At 31.7% G+C, this 25544-nt stretch overlaps 1 protein-coding gene across 18 annotated transcripts in view; it reads right to left on the bottom strand.

The window, feature by feature from the left end:
- Positions 1-25544, bottom strand: part of Vps13b (vacuolar protein sorting 13 homolog B) — a 734817-nt gene that overhangs the window by 441715 nt on the left and 267558 nt on the right. The window contains exon 20 of one of the 18 annotated variants that reach the window (XM_048801914.1): positions 14748-15429. The exons of the other annotated variants lie outside the window; for them this stretch is intronic. Within the exon in view, the coding sequence (XP_048657871.1) occupies positions 15419-15429 (11 nt within the window). The 3' untranslated portion in view covers positions 14748-15418. Of the gene's footprint in view, positions 1-14747; positions 15430-25544 lie in introns of those variants that run through there. 18 annotated transcript variants of the gene reach the window in all.

The following is a 25544-nucleotide window of genomic DNA, read 5'->3' as shown; positions in this document are numbered from 1 at the left end:
AAAAAAAATGTGGCATTTATACACAATGGAGTATTACTCTGCATTAAAAAATGACAAAATCATAGAATTTACAGGGAAATGGATGGCATTAGAGCAGATTATGCTAAGTGAAGCTAGCCAATCCCTAAAAAACAAATGCCAAATGTCTTCTTTGATATAAGGAGAGTAACTAAGAACAGAGTAGGGAATCTGACCAAACTTTATTAATTTTTTTTGAATGTAAAAAAACTGATATCCTGAAGTAATCCGACATTAAGTCATCAAGTTGTTTTTCTATTATTGCACCTCTCTGTTCACACCTTACAAGAAAATTAATGACCAATTTGTTCTCCTAAAGTTCATTTTATATGTCTGAATATATGACAATGAATCCCACTATTATGTATAATTATTTTGCATCAATAATAATTTTAAAGTTGTCTTTAAAATTAACTCTTGCAGATTTAATGGAAGGTTTTGAAGAAAGGAATTACCTCATCAGAATAAGTGTGGGAAAAGATGAATAACTTGAAGTGGTTGATTAACTGAAAGAAAAACTAGGAAAAATCTATAGAGTTTTATTCTAAAAACTCTGTACACTGCACAATGGAATAAATAAAAATATGGATATATTTAGATATTGATTAAATGGCAGGTCCTTATTTTATAACAGTTTGAAAACAAGAATCTATTATTCTCAGTAAATTATTAAAGGTAGGTAAAGTCTCCTTTGGAAAAGTTGAGAAGAGAATGTCACTTTTTTATATGTACCATTATCATAGTTCTTTTTCACCCTAAGAGTACTAAAATTGTTTATGATATAAAAACTTATTAAATTCCAAATTTATTAATATGAACAGAAGTGCTAAATAAAAAAAAATAATTTCAAGCTAATTTAAGATAAAGAGTTTCATATTATAATCTCCTGATTAGCTCAGTATAAACACTTTAAGAAACTTTTCAAATGATTTAATTTTAATTGCTAATTTGTCTTTGTATATAAATTCTTAAGGTTTTTCATTAGTTTATTTTTCTTTAATTATATCTACAAACATATCAGAAATGCAGATTTTATATATTGTACTTTTGTTGCCTACCATTTATCAACATTATCAGTAACTTCTGAGAATGTTTGCCTCATAAATAATTGTAAAGTTTGTCTCCTCCTGGCCATTCCCAACTTCTCTAAGATCATACTCCAAGTTTTCTCTCAACTACAATCATATTCTCTCTCCTTGTCTGTCAATTTTTACTTTAAAAAACCTTCCCATAACACCAGTTCTCCATATTGCAGCCAAAATGATATTTTCAAAACATAGTCTGATTCTATTAACATCTTCAGAATCACTTTGTTTGGCTCGATGGATGCATCTGACTCCTCCTTGTAGTTTAAGTTTCTGCAGGGTGCTGCTCTTAACCATTCTCTCCAGCTCTCCCTGGTATTCTTGTTTCTCCTTCTAATCATCATCCTCAACATATTACTCCTCACCCTTCATTCTTTCTGAAAAGCCACCTTTATCACCTGTTAACACAACACTAAATCACTCACATCTAAACTCAAACTTCACTTCTTAAAGAACTCTTTCTGTGGGCCAGGAGATGGAGCTTAATGGCTGGCATACACAAGGCCCTGGCATTGCAATAAATAAAAATAAATAAATTCAAATTATATAATCTGATAACATCTAAGAATCTTTCTACTGTGATATTTTTTACTCATGTAATTATATGACCATACCACTCATAAACTCTGTGAGTTATCAAATATTCAGATAACTTTTGCAATCTACTAGATCTTTACCACTGCAACAAAAACGTTAAATTAATGGCTTAAGCATTTTTGAACCATTCATATATTTTTTTAAAAACTTTTTTTTAGTTGTAGTTGGACACAATACCTTTGTTTTATTTACTTATTTTTTTAATGTGGTGCTGAGGATCAAATCCAGGGCCTCGCATGTGCTAGGAGAGCGCTCTAGTGCTGAGCCACAATCCCATTCCCACTAAAGCATTTTTAAAAGTGTATGTTTTTAGGGGTAGGGATTGTGGCTCAGTGATAGAGCTCTCCCCTAACATGGGCAGGACCCAGGTTCAATCCTCAGCACCACATAAAAATAAATGCATTGTGTTGTGTCCATCTACACCTAAAAAATAAATATGTTTTTTAAAAGAGTATGTTTTAATAAATTAATTCCATATAAAACATAAAGCATTCAAAATACTCCCTTTTCCCCATGAAATCACAGAAAATAACAATCATTAAAATTCTGTTTCATTTTAATGGAGACAGAAAACTATGTATCCCAAATTATGGTTTTTAAAAAACTGAATTATATTTGGGTTGCTAGATAGCAAATAAAAATACAAGATACTCAGCAAAACCCAATGTAAGGTAAATATCAACTATTTTAAAATATAAACATGCCTGAAATATTGTTTGTAGCTCATCTGAAACTCATATTTACCCAGCCTGTACTTTATCTGGTACTTCTAGTAATCTAATACATATTGTTCTGCAATTTAGTTTTTTCCATTGTAGGTTCTACATTTTGTGTTAGGTATACTTACAGGAGAAACTGAATTGTACTTACAAGGAACTATTAGTCTGAATGGTAAGGTAAAGGGGGAAAAGTCTTGATATTTTCAAATATAAAAGAGTCTTGAATCCCCAAAATAAACTTCTATTCTCCTTTTCTGCAGGCAAAGAGTAATGTATTTCAAGTATGAAAAATTGGTATCCATTGGTGTTTCAAGGTTTCTCAAGATAACATTCAAAGATGGACATGTGGCGGAATATTTTTCAAGATAACATTCAAATATAGACATGTGGCAGAATATTTTCATGCCAAAAGAAAGCCCCTTTAATTCAACTTCATGTGCACTTAAAAATATTTATATTAATATTTATATATAATATTTATTAATCTTTTATCTTTAGAATTATGGAAGGAAGCATAGATAGTGAATGTTCATGAAAAAACATCTATAAATATCTAAAAATAAAGGCATTTGTTACAAGGTTCCTTAATATAAGTAATGGATAAGTAATATAATCATATATTATTTATGATTATATTACTTTTTTCATGAATATAAAATGATATGGACTAAAATGTTAATGACAAGCCAAATTCTCTCATCAAAATCACCTTATTTGACTTGTAGAATACAGAGTTGTTTTAATGGTTCCATAGGGGAAAGAGCATCATTTAATTTATGCCCATAGTGTTTAGCACTGTAAGAAAAAAACTTACTTTTGCAAGTCATCTTAAAAGTTAATTTTCATGATTGTCTTATTTAGCAATTTTGATTTCATCTACAATCAGAAATGTGATACAAAACATGGTTTAGAAATAAGAGTTCATTTTGTTAGCAACTTAAAAAAAATAAGACCATAAAGTTGATCTTTGCAGCAACTAAAGAAATCTCATGGCAGGAACCTAAGAAATGTTGTGGTTCAAGTTCCACCACTATCAAACCAACAGATTACAACAATAAAATGACAATTGTGTAGTGTAGGTAAAAACACTCATCCAGTCAATCTAAATTTGCTGAAATGAACAGTACCAAATTATATCATATTCTATAAAATATTTGGGGGTTTGAAGATGCAGGACTGAAAGCAAAAGCAGACAGCTGACACAGATATAAGACAGTTGTTGCAGATAAGATTATGAAAGAGTAGAAGTACTTCTTCAGGATGAAGTGCTTGGGTTGGGGTTACAGACAGTTCTGAAAGTGGGCCATATAACGCAGGGAGACTAACCTGAGCTGAGCTGCCGCCCCAGGGAGAGAGTCAGGCTCTTCATAATACATTCACTGAATGGTCTGATAAGATTATGGATCAGTTATATGCTGTCATATCACCATATAAGGTGCTTTGCTTTTGAGGTGTGGTGATGTATAATTTGATGATCTGATGTGTTTGATAAGCTCAATGGTCCAATTTTCCTAACAGGAGTTTGATAAACTCATGCTTCCATATTCTTATCATTTAATTTGATAAATTCACAGGGGATCACTTTTTGTTAGCATAATTTATTTATTTACTTCTTTATACCTTATAATTGTGCTATAAAGCTTAGGGTTATTCTTTTCATTAAGTTCTGTATATCTAACATCTAGGAGTTATGTATTTACCTAGAAAAGTTACCAGGTCATTCTGTGACACTTGAACTCAAAATGGAGTAGCTTATAGTAAATTGCTGTTCTATAAAATGGAGTAACTCAGGGTGAGGCTCAGCCTAAAAACTGCTCTTTTATATCACATAGAATATCTCTGAGCAGGGCACAGCTTGCTCTCCAAAGAAACTCACTAGTAATCTTTAAAAAAAAAAAAAAAAGCAAACCAGCAATAATTTAAAGTTTAAATTAGCAGAAATTAATGTCTAATACTACCAAGTATGGACGAGGAGTCTACTGATCTGCAAAAGGAAATGTGATAGCATATTGATATTTGAGAGGAATTTGGCAACATCTAATGAGGTGAAAGATACACTTACCCTATCACTTGGCAGTTTCAATTCTAATATATAGTAAGAAAAATTCTAAAACACACAAATTACAAAAAAGGATATACTTTGTCTAGATTAATGCATAGAGACCTTTTTCATTGTTTCTTCCCTCCCTTAGTAATTTTACAATTTTGAGTTGACTTTTTTAATACAGTATTAAATAAGATGCAATTTCATTCTTCTGCACATGAATAACCAGTCTTCCCAACATAATATATGGAAGGGACTGTCCTTTTCCCAGTGTACTCTCTTGGCACATTTGGTCAAATCATGTATGGTCAAATCAATTGGCCATAAATGTAAAGATTTCTTCTGATGTTTCCATCTTATTCTACTGGTCATTGTGCCTGTTTTTGTGCCCATACCATGACCTTTCAATTACAATTGCTTTATAATCTTTGAAATCACAAAAGGATAAAACTGCCAACTTTGTTCTTTCTGATTAAGAGCATATTTGTCTTTTAAGGTCTTATATTTAAGGTCTGATTATATTTGGTCTTAAGGTTTTCTGTGGTTCCATGGAAACATAACGATTTTTTTTAGTTTCTATTAAAAATTACAGGAATTTTCATAGGGATAGCTTACTTTCAGTAGTATTTAAATTTTTACATTATTAATTCTTCTATTAAAGAAAAACCACAGGATCTTGTTTTAGGCTGAGCTAATGCTTGCAGGCCCAACTATCCAGGCTAAAAAATCAAAATGGGTCATTTGTGCTAAAGTTTCAAACTACCAAAATGAAACTAATCTGCTAATCTGATTTTCCCAGAAATCGGGATTACAGATACACCAGTCAAAATTCCAAAATGAGCAAGTTTCAATTTCATTGACAATCAGGATATTGCTGCCTTAATTGTGAAATTTAAAAAATGGTATCTTGACCAAAGAAGGTGCCCATCAATAGATAGATAAAGAAAATATGGCATTCATAATAGAGTTCTACTCAGACATAAAGAAGGAATGAAATTAAAGCATTTGTTGGTAAATGGATGGAGAACATCATACAAAGTAAAATCAGCCAGATTCAAATAGTCAAGGGTCACATGTTTTCTCTCATATGCTAGAGCAAAATAGCAGGGGGTGGGGGAGAGTGGGTCAAATCCCATGAAAATGGAAGAGAGATCAGTGGAGTAGAGGAAGGTGATTGAGAGGGAAATCTGGAGGGACAGATAAAAATGTTGGAATGAGGGCTGGGGATGTGGCTCAAGCGGTAGTGTGCTCCCGTGGCATGCCTGCGGCCCGGGTTAGATCCTCAGCACCACATACAAACAAAGATGTTGTGTACGCCAAAAACTAAAAAATAAATATTAAAAAAAAATTCTCTCTCTCTCTCTCTCTCTCTCTCTCTCTCTCTCTCTCTTAAAAAAAAATGCTGGAATGAATCTGACCAAACTTTATTAATTTTTTTTGAATGTAAAAAAACTGATATCCTGAAGTAATCCGACATTAAGTCATCAAGTTGTTTTTCTATTATTGCACCTCTCTGTTCACACCTTACAAGAAAATTAATGACCAATTTGTTCTCCTAAAGTTCATTGAACACTCATTCTACTTTATGGCATAAAATGTCCCTCAATTCTATAATAAAAAATAAGGCCAATTAAGATGTTTAAATTATTATAATTTTTTAAAAAAAATTTGATCCATGAACACATTTATTTTCATTTATTTTTTAATCTCTTTTAGAAGTATTTTTTAGTTTTCAGTATATAGGCCTCCTTCCAACTCCTAGGTTAAATTTATATTTATTATTTTTTTGCTGTTCTTACTACTATAAATGGCACTTTTTCTTAATCTCCTTTTCAGATAGTTCATTATTTGTATACAGAAATGCAGCTGGTTTTTAATATGTTGATTTTTATCCTACAACCTAAAGCACTAGCAACAAAAGCCAAAAATAGACAAATGGGATGTCATGGAATCAAAAAGCTTGTGAACAGCAATAGAAATAAGCAACAAAGTTAAGAAGCAATTCATGAAATGGGAGAAAATGTTTGCAAACCATACATCTGAAACAGCACCCCATACACAACACTCCAATAACACCAACACCACAACTTCCACAGACTAAAAACTTCCACATCTAACAATGCTGGGGATGTAGTTCAGTGGTACAGCCTTTGCCTTGCATACAGGAGGCACTAGGTTTAATCCCCAGCACCACTCAAACAGATAAAATAACATACAACTGAGTATAGTGAAAACTTTATAGGTAGAAGGAATAAAATGTGTTAACCATAAATGGTAAGTTATCTGCAAGTGGCAGTGAGAAGAAAAAAAAGACCAAAATATATCAACTCTTGATGCCACAGGATTCAGGTATTTCGGTCTTTCCAACTGGCTTATAGAGTATCCTAAATGTATTGATTGCCCTATCTCTATCCTCTTGCTTCTGTCTTATATTTTAATTAATCTTGAGTGTACTATGAAGCAAATTTTTGTATTTATTTGGCTACCTGCTTTATAGGGTTAATGAATCTTTTTCTACTACCTTGAAGTCCTAGACAAGAATTTTTATCTTATTTTATGGTGTCACTGATGCATAAGAATTTTGTTTACCAATTATTTTATGGAAATAATACAATATAAGATTCTATATAAAACTGTCTAGCTCCTAATCTAAAATTCCCAATATGATTCTATTATATTAACTGGAGGAAATTTGAAATAAACGAAATTTTGAACTTTCCCTACCACCATATTTAGCACTATTAGAAAATACATAAAAGTTATCAATATTTAAGAAACACATTATATCAACTCCTTCTTAATTCATGGTTTGTATTGTATGTATGCTCAACATGTATTCAGACCAACAAAACCAAAATAGAAAGATTCACTACTGATATTACACCATATTATAAAACAATTAAAATATCCAGACCAAATAAGAACATTTAATAAAGCCTGGAGAATGGTCATTTGTTAAGGTGTGGAGGCAGGCTGAACAGATTTACATAAGTATTAAATCCTATAGAAGATCCCATTTCTCTCCAGCAACCACTCCCTTCTCCTCTGTGAACAGAATCTCATTTTTTTTTCCCCCCAGGAATACTCTCACATAGGGTCGTAGCTATTCATGGAAATTCTATTCCTCTGAATAGTTGTAAAAAAAACAAAATGAAAGCTAATCAATGTATGCCATTTCATTGCAATATATTACTGGGTTAAGGGGAGGCACATGGCCTAATTTGATCTAATAACAATGAATCAAAGAAAAATGTTATTATCTTAGATAGGAAAAAATCTGGCATAAGCAGAATTTAAATTAACAGAAGTTTCTTACATTTAAGGTAATGCTTCTTAAAAACTAAGAAAAGTAATTCATTAATAATTTTAAAAATTAGTAAAGATAATAAACAGAAACTACTGTGGGAAGTATGAGCTATTTCAAATATTTCAGAAAACACTGCTTTTTATAGCTATGGATATGGTCAATATATTAAGTTACATACTATTCTAGTTCAAATTCCAGAATTCTAGTCAGAAATAAAATCACTATTCTTTAATAATACACTTTCAGTAATGATGAACTTTAGAATTCAAACCAAATTGGGCTGACTCAATTAATACAAATGCCATTTTACCCATTTATGTTGACTGCAATGTTTTATTACTTCTATTCTAAGATATACCAATTATGACACACTTTTTTTTTAAAAAAAAAAACCTCTACAAAGAAATAAGAATGGGTAAAAAAAGGAAGGGGGCAGGCCTTGAACTTAATAGAAGTAAGAAAACTCAACAATTAACCTTTACACTATGAAGGGCAGTGGAATAAATTTCTTCACAGAAATTAACCACAACCCAGTACTCAATTATGGCAGTCTAAATTCACACTACCACAAATGTTTAAAAGTCATCTAACAAATAACATAATTCAAAGTGGTCTCAGTTTGGTAGTGTCTGAGATGACCGGCAGAAGCAAACACAAATTTCCTCTAAAAAATGCTAAACACCATCTAAGGCCAATAAAAACAACAAAAATAAAGTCATTTATTTTAAGATGCAATCTAATTTCAGAAATGTTATATGATAAAAAATTAGGTGTGATAAAAGATATACTTGTAATAGATAGATAAATATATGAAATTTAATAATTAGTATGGGAGAAGGCCTTGAAAATACTTTCCAGGTACTGCAGTATTTCATTTTAAATCTGGCTGCTGATGAAATCAGTCTCCCCATATATTTTTCAAAAATTAACCAATATGAAATAGATGGGTTTTCTCAGTTTGTTTGGTTTGTTTTTGTCAATGTTGGGATTGAGTTCAGAGCCTCACACATGCTGAGCTACATCCCCATCCCTGATGAATTTGTACTGTCTATTCATTCAGTCTTCTTTCTATAAATCTTAAGGATTGAATATATTGCTATGAACTTAGTTTTATTCTATTTTTTCTTCTCTTTGTGACCAAAGAATTCTGACCATTGGAAAAAGTAAAGACATAGGTATTTATTTACAGAAAAGTTCAATTGTATCATATTATCTAAATGTGATTAATCAGAATTTATTCCATGAGAAAATTTTTAATTTTACAAACTCCTTTTCAACTTTTATAAGTATTATCTTCATTTGCCTCAAACTGTCATTTTCCAATTTTGAGAGAAATTACTTTTATAATCCAACCTGCTTTAAATAAAATGTAAAAAGAAATTTGGCCTTTCTCTAAATTATTTAAGTTTTTCAAATATGTATTTACTCAGTAATTAGAAAAACGCATATAAAAAAAATTTTTTTAACCTCTCCCAAAGCTACTTGGGAAACAAAATGTATAGTCACACATAAGATATAATTGCAGTAATCGACACCCCTATTTATCTACAGGGGTATATTCCAAGATCCCCAGTGGATATGTGAAACCTCTTGTAGTACCAAACCCTATATATTTTTACACAAACACAACTATGATAAGGTTTAATCCAAAAATCAGGCATAGTAGAGATTAATAACAATTAACAATGAAATAAACAACTAAAACAATATACTGCAATAAAAGTTATGTGAATGTGGTGTTTATGGCTCTTTTGCAAAATATCTTATGGTACTATACTCACCCTTCTTGTTTGATATGATACAATGCCTACATGATAAGATAAAGTGAGATAAATGACAAAGCATTTATCATGTTTTGCAGCCATTTTGCAATTCCAGACACAAAAGCAAAATAAGAAGAATTGCTTTTTCCTTCTAACCAATTTCATAGATGTAAGATTCAGTTTAGTAACCTCAACATTTTTTTTCTTTACATGAGAGTTCAGAACGTTCACTTTCTCACTTAAATGAAGTCCTTTCTGAAAGATATAAATTGTCAGTGTCACTGGTCTCACACATTAGGGCCATCATTGCTTCATGTAGGAAAGGGGGAAGGGAGGGAGGGGTTACTGGAAAAAAACAGTGCAATATCTTGACAGTCCATATGGTAACCAAGATGGATTCTAAAGGAATAATGTGTGGGCATTATAAAGAACATGGATACACTGGACAAAGGAATGATTCATGTTCAGAGTGGGATGTCACAATTCATCTTGCTACTCAAAACAGTATGCAATTTAAAGCTTATGAATCGTTTATTTTTGGAATTTTCCATTTAATATTTTTGGACTGCAGTTGACCACAGGTAACTGAAAACACAGAAAGTGAAACCATGGAAAAGTGGGGACTAGTATAATACAAACTTATTCATTCGATATACACTGCGTAACTGCTCTATATGCTAGAGATTGTGCATTCTTTTCAAGTATAGTTATCAAAACCATAAAACAAAGAAAATTATTTACATGAATATTTTCTCAATTCTACTAAATATGGTATATAATTATTATTCTTGATGAACAGTATAAAAAGGAACCCAGTATATAGCAGCTGAGAAGAAAAAGTGATAAATAAGATATATTTATGTTTTGTTTCAATAAAGTAGTTGCAAAGACATAAATAAGCAAATCAATCATTAAGATACAATTATGGGAGCACAGAAGAATGACCTCCAAAACATATCCTAGAGAAACAAATAGATAATTTAATAAGGGAAAAAAACTGAAGAAAGAAAAAGATTATTTTTTTCAAGATTCTAAGGACCCTGCCAGGTACAGTAGCATACACCTATAATCCCAGTGGGGTTGGGAAGCCTGAGGCAGGAGGATTGAAAGTTCAAGGCCAGCCTCAGCAATGAAATGAGGCCCTAGGCAACTTAGTGAGACCCTGTCTTAAAATTAAAAAAACAAAAACAAAAACAAAAAAACCTAAAAAAGGGCTGGGAATGTAGCTTGGTGATAAAGTGTCTATGGGTTCAATCCCCAGTAGCCACCCCCCACCCTCGCCAAAAAAAAGAAAAAATTCTATGGACACTGAAAGGAAAACATAATTTTAGTATTTGGAATGTACATATAGATATATTAAAAGTATTAGAAGAGTTCCTAGGCATTTGTATAAAGATACAACTAGGAAACTGGTTGACAATGGAAAATTGATATGCCTGTTTCCTATCAAAAGTGATCAATTTTTTCTAAGAGGAACTAATAAAAATATCTTCACTACGTGTGGGTCAATCATAGAAAACATTGTGAAGACATCTAAATGACAACTGCCCTTGAGATGCCAGATATATGTTGAATGAGAAAATTTTTAGAATGATCCATTTACATATAGATAGAATTACTCTATTAAGGTTGCTTTTAGTGATAAGTTTTATAAAACTCCATTTGAGAAACAGACTGAAGTGTCAATATATTTTAGTTTAGATGTTAACACTATGAAAAACAAAATGAAATTGGTTTGTTTTACTAAGATAATATATGAACAGCTGCAAAGGGTGAAACATTTGGACTTTATCTGCTAGACAATAGGAGTTATTAAATGGCTTCAAGTAATCAAAATCAACAGGCCAATTTACACAAATGACCAAAAGAAGGCAAAATTAGCAAGAGAATATTACAGTTATCCTAAGAAGTCTACAATAAAAGTTGAGAATCTAAAGTAGGGTAAGTGGGAATAAAAAGCAAGGGGTATTTTTAAGAGTATCTCAAAGATAGCTATTTTACCACCTGCTAACTAAGTGGACTAGTAGTAAAGGAAAGTGTAGATTCAAAAACGTTATTAGAGGACTGGGGATGTGGCTCAAGCGGTAGCGCGCTCGCCCGGGTTCAATCTTCAGAACCACATACAAACAAATATGTTGTGCCCACCGAAAACTAAAAAATAAATATTAAAAAAAAATTCTCTCTCTCTCTTTAAAAAAATGTTATTAGACATTTGATAGTAACAACACATTCTAGCTTGCATGTTTAGGACAATGAGGATGATTATTAAAAGTGTTTCAGATTTTATCTAAAAGATACATTAAATAGTTTATTCAGTGGAGGGAAAACAAGTCTAATTAAAGGCAAAATATGAAAATATAATAATTGTTTTGGAAATTATAATCTCTACAACTAGAGGTGATCCTACAAAAATGCTTACATTTTAGTAAGAAGTCTTAAAATTCCCCTCAGTCTATAAATAATCAGTTTTCTTCTTGAAAATACAAACTTCATAGAAATTCTCTGTTATTATGTTTTGAAATACATGATCACAAACTCTTAGGAAATAAATTTTAAAATTAAAAAAAAATAGTAGCTGAATTTGTGGCATTCAAAATTTCTTAGAAGTAGAATCCTTTTTCTTTTTTCAAACAAAATCCTGCAGTGTATTTCATCAAATATATCAGAGAGAAAAAAAGCAGAGCTGCTTTGAGGGAATCTTGATGGAAACATTAGACTCTGCAAAGTTTTAAAGCAAAAGGAAAAGGAAAGAAATTTCATAGATTGCTTTGCTCCAGTGGAATAAAATCTGCACAACACCAAAATTAAACTATTTATCTGTTTGACAGATTGATATAAACAACTGGACAAAATTAAGCTTATTTAAAATGCTAACATTTGATTACAGAAAATATGTAGTTGATAATAATTCAACAGTTTGAAAAAATGAAAATTATCATGAGACATTGCACAACTTTGAGTACTTTCCCATGTGCATACCACTGCTTCACTTCTAAGCCTAAATTTCAAACAAAGAGTCTGATCAACTCCTAAGTTAAAAAGGATTCCTACTGCTTTTATCTTTTAGTAAAGCTACTGTCTACAAAGACCTCCCCCAGAATCACAGAGTATGAACTATAGGATTTCTCATGTCTGGTTGCTTATATCCCAGCCTGCATTCATTACTTCACCCCATTAACATTCCACACTGGGAGTCCTTTGCCAGTTTTATGAGGCGAAACCACAAAATGTCAGGTTAACAAAATCCTCACACAGCAATTTTACCTTAAAATATTGCCTGTCAAGGACTTGCTTCCAAGATATTCAATAAATCACTAGCTCTATAAAGCAGGTTGCAAGTCAAATAAATGCAAAACTTTGCATCAGAGCACAATCAAGGTTAAGCAAACACAAGCTGATTATTTAGAGCTTCAAAGATGACTACCTTTTCAGGTCTAAATTATTCCCACCAAAAAAATGATGCAGGGAAGTAAGTGCAGCAGTCAGATACCTGGTAGCCTACTTAACTAAACTATTACTCCCATTTCCAATCATTTAGATACTTGAATTGAGACAGCATGATATAATTCAAAGCTTTGGGGACATGTACTTAAGTATTTCAATTCCTGGTTCTGCCACTTATTAGCTATGGATCTTTGAAATGGTTAATAAATCATTTTGCAATATCTGAATCTAAGCCTGTCAAAATGAAGAAAGAATTTTTCTAGGTTAAAAAGATGTAAGAAAAAAGTACCATGTATGGTGTCTGATAATAGTAAATGTTTAATTGCTGTTAGTTTCTTCTCTTCTATCCCTTGCTCTCTAAAGAGATTATTAAGTCAAAAATTTCATCTCTCCTTCTTTAGTCATGAATTAAGCAAGTCAGGGTGAATATGAATGGGGAAAAAAGCAAAGCAAAAAGGCTACTTTGTTGTGTACACACGAGTAAATATGTGCCTGTTAAATACAGCAACCTATATAATATGAACTATCCAAACCTGTGAATCCTACCCTCTGCGTTGATCACAGTCAATGAAAGTATTTGGCTCCCTTGTGACAAGTATTAAGCCAAGCTGGATAACTGTCTTCTAAGTTAGTAACTTTAAAGTAAAATGGTAAGTGCTTAGATATGTTTATACTCTCTGGTTAACCATGCTACAGATTGTCTAAGGAAGATTTACAGAGAATTTAAACTATTTCCAGACTGTCAAAATTGACAAAAATCACAGTGAAATAATCACAGTGAATCCTTAAAACTCTATTGTACTCTGGGATGTGGAGTTAGTTGCCTGAAATCTCCCTCATTAAATAATTCATTAACTATTTATTGGGTAACATGAACCAGACAAATGGCTTCCAAGGAACTGTTATCAAGACATAGAAAGATGACTACCTTTTCAGGTCTAAATTATTCCCACCAAAAAAATATAGTGTATAGGGGGAAAGGGTGGGAAGGGTAAAGGGTAGGAAAGGCAAGGGTCCCAAACTAAATAATTGTCCAGGAAACTGATATGAGAACAGATCAGACTCACACTATTCGGAAATAGTTTCCAAAAGGAAAGCAATTCATACTCTGATTCTGTCCTATACTTTTCTGATAAAAATTATTTGTATAGGTCATTATCATAACCTTTGTGAATTAGCATTTGGTGAAGGAGATAATATATATTGAAGAGAACTATGAAGAAATTAAGACAAATATGTTCAAAAGCCATTACTGTTAGTTTTCCTTGTTCCCTCCTCTACACTAATGAGAATTATTTTACTGTGCTATGAAGCTGTTCTAATTTTTCCAAATTCCTATGCAAATGTTGACAATAAAACCAAATAGAATAAGGTACCAAAATACTGATCTAGCAATATCGAAACCTTTGCAGGTTTATGCTTCCCACTTCCAGTAAAAACCACAAATATTTGACAAAGACACTAGATTGCATTCATATTAAGTTCCCAATTGAACATTTAAATAAGTATTTATACTTTGAAGCTCATTAAAAAGAGTCGAAAAGAAGAATTATGATATTAAAATTAAACTGAAAAGCTATAACCATTTTAAAAAAATTTTTTAGTTGTAGATGAACACACAGTATCTTTATTTATTTTTATGTGTTGCTAAGGATTGAACCCAGTGCCTCACACATGCAAAGCATGTGCTCTACCACTGAGCTACAGTCCCAGCTCTATAATCATTTTTTCACATTAGACTAATATGAAAAGTGATCATGAATAATCCTCAAATTTAAAATGTACTTTTATTTTCTTGCTGTGCTCCATTCATAAATACACATATGAAATTATTACCACCTTTAGCCCCAAACACAAACACAAATGATCCTACAAAGGCCATTCTCTGCCATCTAAGAAGTAACCCCAAGGTTATGTACCATTTCCTATACTCCAGCCATTCCTTGTTGGTTATATCATTGCTGCTGTATCTTTTTAAATCTAAAATTTTATTAATTATAAAACTTGGTATAATCATTAAAAGAAAAGAAATACATCTTAAAAGGCAGTCTCATTTGAAAATTCCTGTGTTAGCTTTCTGTCACTATTACAAAAGACCTGAGAAAATTAAGTTGTAAGAAGGAAGGGTTTATTTTGGCTCATGGTTTCAGAGGTTTCAGTCCATGGATGCTTGACCATGTTGCAATGGACCTATGGCCACAAAGAATATCATGGTATGGTGTGTGTGGGAGGAGGTTACTCACCTCATGGCAGCCAAGAAGCAAAGGTGTGGGGTGTGGGGGATGTTAAGGTCCTAAAATCCTCTTCAAGGTCATGCACCCAGTGACCTAATTTCCTTCCAGTAGAAACCACCTCCTTAAATGTTCCACACCTCCCAATAGTGCCAGTGTGGCAACCAAGCACTTAAAGCACAGGCCTTTGGGGAATAAGCCAGATTCAAACTATAGCAGTCCTGCATAAAGATGACACATTAAAGTTGCCATTACATAGGAAATAAGAAATAAAACCACCAAATCAAAAGTTAATTTATATGACTTAAGCTTTACAATAGCTAGGAAAAAACATGGGAATTAAAACCATAAGTATTAAAACCTAAAGTTATTTTTCACACAGATTTGGAGTCTGAATCCATACTACTAATGGACTACAAAAAATTTACAAGAAGACAATTTAAATTAAGGTAGTCTGAAGTTATAGTGCCACTAGATGACCAACAGAAGCTAACACATACCAGCTAAGGTAAAACTACCTCAACTTATCAGCAATAGTAAGATATCATTAATTGTACAACAATTCCTAACTTCAAATATTCTTAAATATGGAATGCTGTAAAAGTAATAATGAAATAGCAAAATTAATACTGAAATAGCTTATAGTAATTTTCAAAATTAACAAGAATAATAAAATGAAAGTATACATAGAAACAGACCAAAAGAGACTCCGGATCTCAACACATTAAGGGCTTACAAAGGAAAAATTAAAAGTTCCAGCTATGGAATTTTGCTTTATTATTCATAATAAACTAAAAACACACCTTTCTTAAGGAACACTTAAAGTTAAGATGCAAAGTTTGAAAGTCCTTCTTTGCTTTTATTTATGTCAGTAAAATTATATAACTTTACAGGCTATAAAGTCTGAGGATGATAATTTCTAACACTGTTTAAAGAGATGAAACTAACTGAAAAGTTGAAGATTTTAACTGCAATTAAAAAGGAAATTTAAAACATAATGCCATTTTCTCTGAAGTCAAACATATAGAAATGTATACACTGAATAAATACACAAATTACTGCTGCATTTTACCAAAAGATTAAAAATAACAGGTGAATTTTTGGGTGCCCTTCAATATTTTCCAGGCCCAAAGTCAAATTGCTACATCTTTGATAGATTCGAAAGAGAGTGTACTTTTACTCATGTACTAATACTTGAGTTAATTAATTACAATCTAACTAAAAAGCTCCAACAGACCTCACACAGCATTCAAAGCATAGCTTGAAATCTAACCCTTCCTGCCTTTTCTTTAAACTCGCTCTGAAGATGAAATCAATAAATTGTCAATTAATAACATACTTGCTTTGCTTTAATGACTTTTCAGTAATTTACTATTACCCATTTTTTTTTTTTAACTAATGAATAATTTTTTTTTTTACTAATGTTCTGGGATTTCAAAGAAGATACCTCTTCCATGGGAAAACTCAGCTGCAGAGTTTTCTACTGCCAATAAGAGAAACTGGCTGATGATCCTCCCACACTAAACTCTGTAGGTGTAAGCAATCAACCAGTGAAAGTTTAATTTGTTCCACCAATGGCACAGAAAACTACCTCAATTTGTTCACTAAATAAATCTGAACATTAGTATCTTGCATATGGTTAGGGCTCTGGTTGAACTAGGTTATTTATAAGCAAAAACAAAAAAAAAACATAGTAAGTAGTATCATTAAAATGAACATAACTAAGATCCCACTACTAGAGATGTGATGTTCCTGCCCACTCGTGCTCCAGCGCTCTCTCTCTCTCTCTCTCTCTCTCTCTATAGAGACTATACAATATTCAAATAGGAATATATTTGTGATCTGCTTACTCAGATTCTTGGCATCTTACTCTCAGGGAAAAATACCATAACTGATAAATGAATCCTATCCTCATAATTCCAAGGTCTCTCATGCTATAAAAGACAGATCCCTGTTTTCAAACACATAATTGACTTCAAGGACTGGTTCAAATGAGATATTCTTAAATTACCTCAATGAAGCCATTTCATATTTAAAAAAACAAATGTGCCAAATATGGGGAATATGATAAGTTTCACATTTCTAGTCATCTGATAAAGCAAAATGTAAATATCATTCACAGAATAAACAATTAAGAATTAAAAAGTGATGCTATAACTATATACATAGGCAATGTACATGTATACATAAATGTTCATTTGCAAATGAAAATATATGAATTCTTTTATGTGTAGGAGTGATGAGAAGAAGGTATTTTTTTCACAAAATCACTAGTGCTAATAAAATAGACAAGACCAAACAGGAACACCAATGTCGTAAACAACTAAAAGAAAGACATCTGACAAATGTCAAATGGATAAAAGCTTAGATATTAGTCCATTTTCTTATTTTTGACTCGAGTTAATTCTTATTATCTTTAATTATAGACATGTTTACCATGTATCTATTATCAAAGATATTGTTTTTAAGTCATTTATTAACTCAACAAATTTCTAACAGAACATCCATATACCTAAGAGTGAATATCAGATTTTCAGAGATAAATAAGAAATAGTCCCTGAACTTGAGCTGCTCATAATTTAATGGGAGACAATGAAAAAAATTAATTATGTTGGTTGATAAATACTTTAATAAATATATTCAATAATAGTTACAGAATGCAGAGAAGCAAATGTGAGGGACACTTATCCTGTTTTGGTAAGCGAATTCAATGAGTTAATTTTCAATGGATGTAGGCTTGAGGTGAATAGAATGGAAAGAAAAAAATAAGAAAACATGGAGCTTTCTACAGTGTAAAAATCATATGTATTAATGAAAGTGGTAAGGGAGAATGGTATGACCATGAAATTTAAAATAGTCCACGTAGTGGGGGGATGGTACACCCAGGAAAATGCCACACTATATAAGGATAGAGTTGTCCTGCTAAGAAGTCTGAGCTTTTTCCAAAAATCAACAAGGGAGACATTAAAGAATATTTTTAAAAGATTGGCAAGACCATATATGTCTCACACAAAAGTTTTATAGAAAAGACTAAGAATTTGTTGCCTAGCTACTCAGGAAAATTGGAAAAGGAGGAAAAGAAAAATGTAAAACATTCCCTAAGTTAATGACTGGATTGACTGGGTTAATAATACTACCTTTCATTGTATAAAGAAAATAGGTAAATAAATTTCTTTCCAAGCCAAGCCATAATCAGTGCTATAGAGTAAGGAGAAACACACTCTAAAGCTTCTCTTTATGTGGGGCTGTGCACAAGGATTCTAAAGCTGCTTCAAAATCTTTTTACTCCTGGAATTTAACTTTGTGATTCACTGAGCATAGGATACAACTGCCTTTAAATATTCAAAGCATTATTCATTCTAAAGGCCACTGAATTTTTTTAATGGTGGTATCACAAGAGAGAACGTTGAAGTTAAAGCACTACGCACTATTATATATCATTTTAATGTTCCAATAAAAAATACAAGGAAAAATAAAGTTAAAGCACTATGAATCAGAGGATCTGTACACCTTAGAAGTGTTCTTGGTTTCCAGCATCACTTTTACAAAAATGATGTCTTATCACTTCTCCTTCACTGCTTTTAAACAACCAAGACAAACGGTTTCATCATGTTACTCAGATATTCGGCATCAAAAAACTAATGTGCTAATCTGAAGAAAAAAAAAAAAAGTAATCAGACTGGGGAGTCTGGAGCCATAGGCAAAGAAGTCAAGAAATAAGCAGAAAATTCAGTATTTTCTATAGCTGGAATGACAATCTATAGCAGGCTTGGTGCAGAGGAATATTTGGATAATCCTGCTTTCTGAAACTGAGGTCCCCTGGAAACAGCTGAAGTACATAGTTACAAAGAGACACAATCACAGTAGAAACCATTTTATTTGACACTATGAGTACTGGTACACTTTATGGAGGAGGGGGTGTCAGTTAATGTGATGAAATCACAAGAAAGAATACATATGTACTCTAAACATTTTATTTAAACATAAAACACAAATTTATATTTATTTACTAATCTTTGATAAAAGCAAAACACTTTAAATTCAAATTCTATCATACATGAACACCTATAATGAAACATCGACAATTTCTACATTCAACTTCTTTTAAAAAGGGAGGGTAATTTTCTGTTTCATAGGACTGTTGTGAGGATAAAAGAGTACCTAAAAATGCTGCCTGACACTAGGAAGCACTCAGTGAAAGCTAAAATTTTTGTTATGTGCATAGGCTTGGTTTACAAAAAGAAAAACATCTATATATTAAATTATGTGACCCTTTCTGTAAGTCCATGAGGGGCAAGTTATTATGTACCAATATTCTAATCTCCCAGGTAAGACTATTTGAGGTACAGAGAAGATAGGAAACACACACAATAAGTCATAGAGCTGAGGCTTGAACCGATTTCCATAATAGTTATATAGTCAGTCTGTCTTTAATATGTAAGTGAAGAAAACAGAAAACTGATAAAGAGGACACAGAAAAATGTATCATATCTACCAAAAGACATTCTGAACAAAAACACCTAGGCTGAAAAGGACAAAGCAGTAAAGATCTGAAAACCTGAAAATATAACAAGGGCACATATTAAGCTGGTCAAAAACTCATTTGAGGGCTGGGGTTGTGGCTCAGAGGTACAGTGATCGACTTGCAAGTGTGAGACCCTGGGTTCGATCTTTAGCACCACATAAAAATAAATAAGTGAAATAAAGGTACTGTGTCCAACTACAACTAAAAAATATACATATTTAAAAAAAATAAACCTCGTTTGAGATACAGCAAAAACTTGAAGCTACTACACATTGAGTTAAGAAATGTCTTAAGCAGATTCAGAGAATCATTTGTTGAGTATATAAAAGAAAGCAAAACCAATATACCAGAAAACATTACAATATTACAGTTGCATATTGTTTATTTACAATCAAAGTTTTCTGACAAATATATTTAAACATACAAAAATATCTTTTAAAAGTCGTCATAAAATTATTTAGAATAAGTGACTTTCCAGTCATCAAAGAGAAAATTCATGCTTAATGTGTGCTATTCAAAAGAAATACAAGAAACAGAGCAGTCTAGGTACTGTTTGCGAACTAGAGATAAGAGTCCTACACCACGGATAATAACCAATATGCTGGAGAGAGCCTCCTAAGATATTCATTCTCATTCTCTCAACAATTGGATAGTAGCAAGGAAAATTACTTAAATTTTGTTAATTACAAATTTGTTTTTAAAAAGAAAAAACTATAAATTTACGACAGTAGAACAATGAACAACTAAAATATAAATTAACATTAAATGTAGAATCATTCTTCTGGTGAAGAAAATAAAACTTGTGGGAACAAGAAATATTTGCTCAAAAACTGTTCCAACTACTTTATACATACAATTTTACTTAAGCCCCACAAAACCTTAAGTGATCTTTTTTTTTTTCTTTTTCTTTTTTTAATGAAGAAAGTAAAAACACTGACAGAATAATTTCCTTTGGACTGAGCAGCATAGGGATTCAAACCCACATCTGGCTAACTCCAAATGCTGTATTCTTTATCATTACAAATGTTTTTGAAAAGCAGAGATGCTAATTTTTTATTGGTTCTTTTTAGTTGTACATGATAGTAGAATCCATTTTGACATAATTATACAAGCATGGAATATATTCTTATTCTAATTCAGTTCTCCAAACTTCTTCTTCCCCTCCCCTCCTACATCTCCTATACCTTTCTCTCTACTGATCTAACATTTACCCATTTTTCTTTCTTTTTAATTAATTTCTTGTGGATGTACATGATGGTGAGGTTCACTATGGTATATTCATATATGTACATAGGAAAGTTATGTCAAATTCAATCCACTGTCTTCCCTTTTCCCATCACTTCTCCCTTTCCTTCATTCCCCTTTGTCCAATCCACTGACTTTCTAATCCAACACTCTGTTATTGTGAGGTAGCTTACACATATCAGGGAAATATCTGATCTTTGATTTGAGGAGATAGATCATTTCATTTAACATGATAGTCTCCAGATACATCCATTCACTAGCAAATGTCATAAACTCATTCTTCTTTATGGCTAAGTAATCCTCTAGAGTGTGTGTGTGTGTGTGTGTGTGTGAGTGAGTGATATAAACCACATTTTCTTTATCCATTCCTCTGTTGAAGCTAGGTTGGCTCCATAGCTTAGCTATTGTGAATTGAGCTGCTATAAACATTGATGTGGCTGTGTTACTATATTATACTGTTTTTAAGTGCTTTGGGTATAAATTGAGGAGTGGGGTAGCTGGGTCAAATTGGTTCCATTCCAAGTTTTCTGAGGAATCTCCATACTGCTTTCCATAGTGGCTGCAACAATTTGCAGCACCACCAAAAATGTATGAGTGTACACATTTTCCCCACATCCACACCAATATTTATTGTTGCTTATATTCTTGATAATTGTCATTTATTCTGTGAAGAAGAAATATACTGGGTTTAGTTTCTTTGCCCATTTAATGATTGAGTTATTTGGGTTTTGGTGTTAAGGTTTTTTTGAGTTATTTGTATATCCTGGAGATTAATGCCCCAAGGAGCAGGTGTCAAGCATTTTCTCCCATTTTGTAGGCTCTCTCTTCATGTTCTTATTTCCTTAGCTGTGAAGAAGCTTTATAATTTGATACTATCCAATTTATTGATTTTTAAATTTTACTTCTTGCACTTTAGGAGTCTTGTTAATAAAGTCAGTTCCTGAGCTGATATGTTGGAGTGTTGGGCCCACATTTTCTAATAACAGGTGCAGGTTCTCTGGTGTAATTACGACGTCTTTGATCTACCTAGAGTTTTGTACACAGTGAGAGATAGGGGATAAATCTCATTCTAATATTTATGGATTCCCAGTTTTCAAAGTAGAGGTGAAATTTTGTGAGCAGCTTGCAGTTGTTCCTTAGCTCTGTGTTGAATCTTTACATTCATTATCTTGAAAATGAAAAACAAATCTTATAAAGGAGTACCATTGTTTTATAAATTTTGTATATGTGAAAATGAACCTTGGGGAGGTTGCAGGAAGTCACACAGACAGTTAAAGCAGATTGGCATTTGAAAACAAATTTGCCTGATTCCAAAATCCAAACTCTCTCCCAAATCATTCTAGATCAATGAAACTGAAGAAATGATAACTTTGAGTGTAAAGCTGATGCATTAAGACCTACCTGAATTTATAAAAATAGAAAAATTTAAAAGTATTTTTAACAAAATTTTAATGGCAAGGATTTTACTATCCAAATAAAAACATATCTATACAACACCTTAGAACTTTCCCAAGAGACAAAAGTATGTTAATAAGGACATAAAAAAGACACTCACTTTAATGCTATGAAAAGCTAGCTACTTGTTGCTTATAAAGCTAGCATTATAAATTTTTAATTAATTGTTTACTGCTAAGCATCTGAAAATACTGGAAATGATTATCAAGAACAAAATAATGCACCAAATTATGCCTTTAATAATTTATTACATTAGGAATGTTCACAGGATGAATTCAACAAAATTGTTCACAATAGCACTTTTTAAATATTAGTGAGAAATGAGACAATTCCTAATATCCACCAGTAATGTATTTACCCAGCAATATTAATTATATTAATTTTAATGAAAACATACAAGGATGCTAAAATGGCATTGTATTTAAGATTGAAAAACATATTTTGGGGATGGAAAAAACAGTTTTTAAAACACTGCTGAATGACAAAGCAGGTATAGAAGAGAATGTATGGTATGAAAGCACTTGTGTACAATTTTATATTTATCTTCAAATATAGGCATGTACGTGGCATTCTGACCCTTTTATCTAAACATTATATATGGCCACTTGATCTTGAACATTCTTTCAAATTTAGAACAGCTCCTTCTGATAAAAAAAAAAATCCACTACCTGCCACTTTATTAACACATTTCAAAATATACTTCTTTCACTACCTTTCTACCATGAAGACTATTTCTAGCATAGTATTAATGTACACATAAAGCTATTATATAAAATAAAAATTATATTTGTGATGTTAACTTTTGATAAATCTCCATAACTGTTTTCCAAGGTTCCGTTATTATATATATCTATAAAATCTTAGCTTAACTCATCTAAATATATAATCAACCTAAGCTACATCAATAGAAGAGCAGATAGAGACAGAATGAAATACTCTTCAGCCATAAAAAATAAAATCCTCTCATTTGTGACATCATTGATGAATGTGCAGGATGTTAAGTGAAATGAGCCAAGTAAAACAAAACAAAAGCAAACACCCCTTGATCTCACTCACTTGTGGAATCTAAAAAAATAAAAAATAAATGATCTACTAGAAATAAGAAAACAGAAAAGTGATTACCACATTTGGGGGAGGGCAAACAGGCAGGGGGCATGCAGGGAGGTTAGTCAACACATACAAAGTTATAATAAGATAGAAAAAATACATTGTACTGTTCTATTCTAGGTTGACTATGGCAAATAATAATGTGTTAAATATTTCACAATATCTAGAAGAGAGGATTATAAACATTATCACTGCTAACAAATGATAAATGTTTGAAGTAATATGCTAATTACTCTAACTTGATAGTTATTAAATGTATAAATATATGAAAATAACACAATGCACCCCATAAACGAGTACAATTATGTATGAATCAAAAATAAAAATAAATGTGATTGTCAATCTCATTTTAAATAAAACACTTTAAACACATAAATTTAAGAGGGAAAAAAAAAACAAAACACTGACCAAACACTATCAATGTTGCCACCTCCAGCCACATACCTTCCTTCATTCTGATCAATATTGTCATAAACCAATTTTTGTGAGAATGGCAACTTTACTTCCATCTTTCAGAAAGTCATTCCAAAAAATAGCAATAACAATAAACAAATTCATTTGGTTTATTTCATAGAAGATTAGCTTTATGCAGTAGACAATCTACCCAACAATATTCAGTGTTTAGTATTGCAACAATTTAATAGACTAAGAAATGATAAAAGTGAGATCAAGTAATTTAAACAAAGACTCAATTCCAGAATTGCAATTCAAGAGTAACAACCTTAAAACATAAGATGCATTTCTTCCTTCCCATAACATAAACTTTTCTTAGCTATGCTGTATCACTTCATATTTCTAAAAATTCTCTTTGAATCTCCTATCAAAAAGATAATAAAATGAAAATAAACAAAAAGCACAAATAGTTGTTTTGTGCATTTGTAAGTAGCTGGGATTCAATAAGTCTTTTCTAAAGCCTGTGCTTTAGAAAAATTGCCAAAGTTTGCACACACAAAGGGCTATAAGAGACAAATATTCCACAGAACTGCAGTCTATGGAAGATATTATTTGACCCACAGAGACAAACACATTTCAGATTTCATTTAAAATTAACAAGTTGATTCTATGATTATATCTAAATAATTTTATATTTTTAGTGATGTGAGTGTAATAAACAAGTGAAACATCTAGGTCTGTGTGTTTAATCTCATACATCTTAAGTGTCTAATATCTAAACATGATCTTTTAAGCTACAAACTTCATAGACTTAATTCAGAGATTATAATCATTAAAAGTAATGGACAAAGCTGGTCAGCAATTAAATTGATCATGTTTCCCTGAAGGCCAAAAATCTAGTAGATGACAAGAGAGCTCAACATTTCCCACATGTAAGGAGTGAAGGCTTTCAACATTTGGATGCATGCAGGCATCTTATTTCCCAGGATTTCAAAATCCACATGTAGGCTGCTGTTCAGCTATTTTGAATGAGTAATTCAAGCAGGGCATGACTGCTTCTTGTATTAACTTGATAAAGATGTTTCAATCCAAATGCATCAACAGTTGTGTTAAGTCATCCCTTTCACAAGCTCACTGAGATTTACTTAGGCAATGCTTTAACAATCAGTACAGTTAAAAAAAAAAGCTCTAATCACTCATACATCTATTTTTCTAAGACTAAAAATCAAGCTCTATTTAATAATTAACTTCAAGCCAAACCACAAAAAATAAATATAATCTAATAATCCCAATATTATTTTTTAATTTTAAACATTTGTCTTAGAAAACAAAAGCAGTAATAAGTATTTCAAATATTTTATATTTTCAATCATTTTAACTTTGAAAAACTTCAGAAAAGATATTCTAACTACACTTATGTGAAAATACGAAAATATTTTAAGAGTTAAACATGTTTTGATTTTTCCCTTTAACACTATCTTACCATAAATATGTACCAAGCACTTTTCAGCAGCAATTATACAGTTTATAATTTTATAAAAATACGATCTTAACTAATAATAATTACCATTTAAAACAAAATAAGAAAACTGAAAGTATTTTAACACCAAA

This window comes from Marmota marmota, unplaced genomic scaffold, assembly GCF_001458135.2.
Source record: "Marmota marmota marmota unplaced genomic scaffold, marMar, whole genome shotgun sequence".
Lineage (NCBI taxonomy): Eukaryota > Metazoa > Chordata > Mammalia > Rodentia > Sciuridae > Marmota > Marmota marmota.
The sequence above is the reverse complement of the archived record's forward strand: the minus strand, read 5'-3'. Positions and strand labels throughout refer to the sequence as shown.